The following is a 6,000-nucleotide window of genomic DNA, read 5'->3' on the forward strand; positions in this document are numbered from 1 at the left end:
ATCATGTAGTGACTGACCCCGTGATGTCCCATCCACTGGTTCCATGGACAGGACACCCCAGGTTTGCCCACAGGGTTGGAGAAAAGTTGCACGAATGCCGGCTGCCCGGCACGTTCGGGTGGGGGTGAGAGCCGGCCGGCGGGCAGTCTCCGAGCTGTCGCGGTTCACCCAGCAGTCTGTCCCGTGACCGCGTGTGCGCGTGTGCGCGGCCCAGGATCGTTCACGCGGCCTCACTTGTCGCTTCTGAGAATCGCCTAACTGCGCCCCCCGAACACGGAGGGGGACACCGCAGAGGACTGCCCGGGACAGCGGTCGGAGAGAACAGCACGGGGCCGCGTCTCCCTGTTAGGGAACACGGCAGGGTCCCGCCAGGGCACGCGTGCGTGTTCACGTGTAAATACATCTCTTTAACTGGCAAAATACACAGAAATGTTCCGTCTTCCCGGCCTCTGAGTGCGCGGCTTGGGCACGGAGCACATTCACACTGTTGTGCGGCCGTCCCCACCGCCCCTGTGCAGAGCCTTCCCATCTTCCCAGAGGGAAACTGCCTGTGAGACACCGACCCCATCCCTCCCCCGGCCCCAGCGCCCACCGTCCACCCTCTGTCCCCCGAGACCCCGACCACCATCCCGGCCCCGGCGCCACCGTCCACCCTCTGTCCCCCGAGACCCCGACCACCATCCCGGCCCCGGCGCCACCGTCCACCCTCTGTCCCCCGAGACCCCGACCACCATCCCGGCCCCGGCGCCACCGTCCACCCTCTGTCCCCCGAGACCCCGACCACCATCCCGGCCCCGGTGCCCACCGTCCACTTTCCATCCCCGAGACCCCGACCCCCAGCCCCAGAGCCCACCGTCCACTCTCCATCCCCCTGAGACAGCGACCCCCATCCCTCCCCTGGCCCTGGCACCCACCGTCCACTCTCTGTGCCTGTGAATCTGGAGACTCCAGGGACCCCATCTGGGTGGGATCCTGCAGTATTTGCCCTTCTGTGTCTGGCCTTTTGGACTCTGCATCACGTCCCAGGTCCATCTAGCTGTGGCCGGTGTCAGCGTGTCCCTCCGTGTTCAGCCTGAGGGACAGTCTGGTGTGTGGACGGACCATGTCCTGTGACTCCATTCATTTGTTGACGGACGTGGGTTGCTTCCCATTTGGGGACCAATCTACTTGCCTGGGGGCAGGAGTGAGAGTCCCTCAGGCAGCCGTGTGAATCCCACGTGGGACCCTTGGGTAAGTAATAGTACGCAGCCCACCTTTCGGGGGCGGGGTGGACAGGCGCAGACGTCCCTTCTGTCCTGTGATGACGCCGCCGGGGGGCCTGCAAGGGCTGACACCGTCCAGAAGGCGGCGGCCTCAGCTTGTCCGTCTCTGCTCTCCCTGTATTTCGTGCATCCTCGTTTGATTCAGGCTTCCAGAAAGGTCCTGTGTCCCCGTGACCCAGGCCCTGGGCAGTCTGCCCGAAGTGTGGGCGTGCCTGCCGGCTCCTGCTCCTCTCCCCACCCTGGCCCCGGCCCCCCAGCCCCGACCCCTCCCTGAGAGCTCTGACAAGCATGCAGAGCCCCCACTGACTTCCGTTGCTCTGAATAGTCCCATTTCTGGGACAAGGAGGTCGATGCTTTTTAGGTCCACGTTTCCCAGAAACTTCCCTGAGCACCTGGGCTGGGCTCTGGGGGCCCCACAGTGTGCGACCCTGGCCCTGCATCCCAGGAGCTGATCGAGGTAGTGCGGCATGGATGGGCGCTTGCGGGGGCCGAGGAGGAGGAAGGTGCTCTGGGCAGGGGAGGGGCCGTGATTCACTGATGAGCGTCTCGCGCGGAGGCCCACCTGTCAGACTCCCGCCGAGGGCCCCGAGAACCAGAGAGGGGGACAGGGACACAGGAAACCAGGCTGACCGTGAAAGTCGGGGTGACACCCGCCTCCCGCCCTCCGGCCTCTCCCTTTTCCCAGGTTCCTGATGGGAGGAGAGAGATCAAGGGCGGGCCCGGTGGCAGGCAGCGGTGGCCAATGGGCCATGTCAGCCTCGGGTCAGGTGGCATCAGGCCACCTCCCAGGTGCGTGGACTTCCCCCACCCTCCCGGGGTTCACACTGGAGCCACCACCAGGACCCCAGTTCCCAGCAGTGCATAGTTGGTGGGAGTAGGCCTTAGGGTATGCTCTGACCATCTGAGGGGACTTCCTGGAGGGGGCCGGGGGAGAGGGTCTCCCAGGCACGGGAAGCAGGGAGCCCCCCCCCCCCCGGGGCTGTTCTGAGCACCGCCTCCCACAGGAAGAGGGCGGTATGGAGCCCGGGGCGCCTGGGCTGCCCTGGGCTGCCGTGACGCACGCCTTCCTCCCAGGCCGCTCTTCCCAGGCTGGTTGGGCGAGAGCCTCCGGGGCTCGGCCTCACGGCCGCATGGATGAGCTCACGAGGGGCGTTTCAGAGAGGTGCCATCATTCTGTCTGGGCCGTCTGACGTCCTCCCCCAGCCGGACGGGACCGCAAGGGCCCCTGGCCGGATGTTTGGGGACTAGCCTGTCTGCCTGGCAGCAGGAGCGGGTGTCCCCCCAGACAGGCTGTGCGTGAATCCCGGATGCGACCCTTGGATAAATATTAGTAAACTTGGCTCTGACCTACACTGCCTGACGCCACCAATGGGAGGCAAAGCCCGGCAAGGTCCCTCCCTGTTCATTTGGGTGGGGCTACTTCCTGCCCCGGGGCCTTGGGGTGCACAGGCTGGCAGCGGGACCCTCGGCTGAGGCCCTGACTTCTCTGAGACCCCACCCTCCGTTCCCTGCAAATCTGAAAAAGTGACCCTAGCAGCCCCCACCTTGTTGGGGGACCAACAAGGGCAAAGAACGCGAACGAAGCCCCTGTCTCTCTGGCGGGTGGCTGGCCGTCCAGCACCCATGTGGCCAAGAAGCCTGGTGGGCTGCAGGTCCCCGCGGGGTGCAGGCCGAATTCGCAGCAGGGCCCCCACTGCCCGGCGGGAAGCCGTCTCCCTGCTGGGTCCTCTGGGCTCCCGGCCACCAAATGGCTCAGGGAGGGAGCTCCCCCCAAAGGTCCTCCGTTGGGGTTACAAGGGCAGTGCTTTGCGTCCTCATCCCTCCCAATTCCCTGCCCCAGAGGGTCCTCCCGATGGGCCTACTCGGGGGCGGGCACGGGGCCCTCTCCTGGCTCCACGCTTCTTAGCTGGGAGCAGGAGCCGGCGGCAGGTGGCCCACGGGGCCGCTGCTGGCCCAGGGCAGGAGCCGTTGCTAGTGAAGCTGCCTGGGTGGGCCCAGCTCCCGACCTCCAACCGTCTGGGAACCCCACCCAGGCTGCCCTGCCCCAGGGTCTCCCTCCCAGGTTGGAGGCCAAGGTTCCTCCCCGCTCCCTGTCAGAGCACCCCCCAGGTCGCTGGCCGGCCAACGCTCCCCGGAGAGGCCTGGCCAGTGGGAGGCAAGGAGATAAGGCCTCTCCTGGCCTCACTGGGCACCCCCTGGTTTGGGGGGCCCCCACAGCCCCTTCCTCCCACTCAGTCTGTTCCTCTAGCACCTCAAGCCCCCCACCTCTTCTTCGCCCGGCCTCACCCCTCCCACCAGGGCCCCTCCTCCCTAAGGCCTCACTTCTCTGTGAAATGGGGCTGAGAAGAGCACCCCTGGGCGCCCCCTGGGCAGCTCCGCAGGCACCGCCCCCTCCCCTAGGACTCCTTCAAGATGTCCTCGTGGCCCCAGGCCCCCAGGGTCCCCTTCCTGAGGGCAGGCAGGACTCCCATCCTCGGGTTCCTAGCCCCAAGCCCCTGGTCCGAGCCGGTGACCCTGAAGGGCCGGGGTTCTGGACTGCCCTCTGCGAGGTTAGGGGACTTCCCAGGCACGGGACGGGGTGGCTGGGGGAGGGTCAGGTCAGCCGCAGGGCGGGCTTCCTGAACCCGCACTGACTCCTCCTGCGCTCTGCCGTCACCAGCGCGAGAACTTTTTGAAGCAGGGGCCTGGGTTTTCCTCCGCACCTGCACCTGCGCTGTAACCTTGTCCCAGCCCGCCAGGGCACCCGGGCCCTTCCTGTTCGGTGTGCAGTCCTTTCCCAGGGTCACAGCTAGGTGGGGGTGTTGGAAAGTGGGTGTCTTGAAGAGGCCCTGGCCGCCGGGACCCTCTCCGGGACTCCACCCCCACCCCTGGGAACCGGGCGGGGCCAGCCGTCCCTCCTGCTCCTATAAAAGGGAGACAGTAAAGGAAAAGCCCGCCCCCCCTTCCTACTGGGAAGCATGACTCAGCCGCCCCCACCGCCCGCCCCAGGCTGAGCCTCCAGCACCGGCAGAGAGTGTTCGGCACCCACAGGGTCTTTCGGAGGCCCCCTCCCCCCTGGGGGGTGCAGGCGGGGGCCAGCCGGCAGGCGGGCGCGGGAAGGACAGGACCCCGGGGAGGGAGGAGGCTCGCTCACGTCCACGGGGCACTGTCCCCGCGTCCCTCATCGAACAGAAGTGTTACTGTCCCCACTTCACGGAGGAGAAAGCAGGCTCACAGCACCCGCTCTCCGCGTCCGCCTGGCCCCGGGGTGGGGAAGACGGAAGGTCCGGCCAGGGGCGGCCCGCGCGGGTGGAGGTGGGAGAGCAGGCCGGCGGCGCAGGGCCCTCGGAGGGTCTCCCGGGGAAGGGCTCTCCGGGCGCGCGAGGACTAGCTGCCCGGGCGCCTGGAGGAGGGTGGGGGTCCGGGCCCCGCGGACTTCCCGCCCTGGGCCGGCCCCGTCCCCCGGCGGTTCCCGGGGCTCCCCGGCGGTGAGTCACCGCGGGCAGGGCCGGCCGCAGCGCATTCCTCCGCGGGGCCGGCGTCCGGGGCGGGGTGGGACCGCGAGTCACCCCACGAGGCCGGGGCCGGGGCGTCGGAGGAACAGGAGCCGAGCGCGCGGCCTCCCGCGGCCGCGGACGGCGGGGGCGCGGTCTCGGGGGCAGGGGGCGGGGAGAGGGGCGGGGCCTCGGCGCGGGGGCGGGGCCGGGCCCAGGCGGGGCCCTATAAAGGCGGCGCCGGGAGCCCCGGAGCGCACCGTCCGCACCGCCCGCGCCTCTGCCGCCGTCACCGCCGCCATGAGGACGCCGGGCGAGGTGCTGCGCGAGGGCGAGCTGGAGAAGCGCAGCGACAGCCTGTTCCAGCTGTGGAAGAAGAAGCGCGGGGTGCTCACGCCCGACCGCCTGCGCCTGTTCCCCGCCGGGCCCGGCGCGCGCCCCAAGGAGCTGCGCTTCCACTCCATCCTCAAGGTGGACTGCGTGGAGCGCACCGGCAAGTACGTCTACTTCACCATCGTCACCACCGACCGCAAGGAGATCGACTTCCGCTGCGCGGGCGAGAGCTGCTGGAACGCGGCCATCACGCTGGCGCTCATCGACTTCCAGAACCGCCGCGCCCTGCAGGACTTCCGCAGCCGCCAGGAGCGCGCCGCGCCCGCCGCGCCCCCCGAGTCCCGGCCGGCCCGCGCGCCCTGAGCGCCGCCGCGGTGAGTGCCGGCCGTCGCGGGAGGCCGTCGCGCGGGGGACCGTCGCGGGAGGCCGGCGCGCGGGGGACCGTCGCGGGAGGCCGGCGCGCGGGGGACCGTCGCGGGAGGCCGGCGCGCGGGGCACCGCGGCCGCGTGTCCGCGCGCGGGGTCCCCGGGGGGACCCTCCGCCGGCCGGACCCCGGCCGCCCGCCGCGCGCCCTAACCGCCTGCTCTCCCCCCCAACCCCCTCCAGGAGCCGCGCACTGGACGAGTCGGGTCGACGCGGGGCCGCGCCGCCGGCAGGAAACCCAGGGGGCCGCCCCGGACTGCGGGGGACCCGGGCGGGCCGCCCGCCCGCTGACCACAGTGAGGACAAAGGCCGGGAGCCGTGTCCCTGACCCACACGGAAGGATCTTCCCATGCAGAGCCACAGAGCCTCGGCCCGCTGAGCGGGCGCCTTAAATTATCAGACTATCTATGTATTTATTGGGTGGTTATCATGGAACCATCTGTCGTAATAGTTCGTTTTGCATCAATGTGTTCATTCCAAATAAACTGATCTGTTCCCTTTTCTACCA

General features: G+C 69.1%; 1 protein-coding gene across 1 annotated transcript; it reads left to right on the forward strand.

Moving 5' to 3' along the window:
• Positions 1 to 4,966: 4,966 nt before the first annotated feature.
• PHLDA2 (pleckstrin homology like domain family A member 2) lies at positions 4,967 to 6,000 on the forward strand. Its single transcript, XM_032358874.1, has 2 exons — positions 4,967 to 5,442; positions 5,676 to 6,000. The coding sequence occupies exon 1, from the start codon at positions 5,036 to 5,038 to the stop codon at positions 5,429 to 5,431; it is 396 nt and encodes a 131-aa protein (XP_032214765.1). The 5' UTR covers positions 4,967 to 5,035; the 3' UTR covers positions 5,432 to 5,442; positions 5,676 to 6,000.

This window comes from Mustela erminea, chromosome 9 (genome assembly GCF_009829155.1).
Source record: "Mustela erminea isolate mMusErm1 chromosome 9, mMusErm1.Pri, whole genome shotgun sequence".
Classification (NCBI taxonomy): domain Eukaryota; kingdom Metazoa; phylum Chordata; class Mammalia; order Carnivora; family Mustelidae; genus Mustela; species Mustela erminea.

Bases quoted from the DNA above. Each gene is read 5' to 3' on its own strand.
- PHLDA2 (XM_032358874.1), top strand. From the start codon at position 5,036: ATGAGGACGCCGGGCGAGGTGCTGCGCGAGGGCGAGCTGGAGAAGCGC.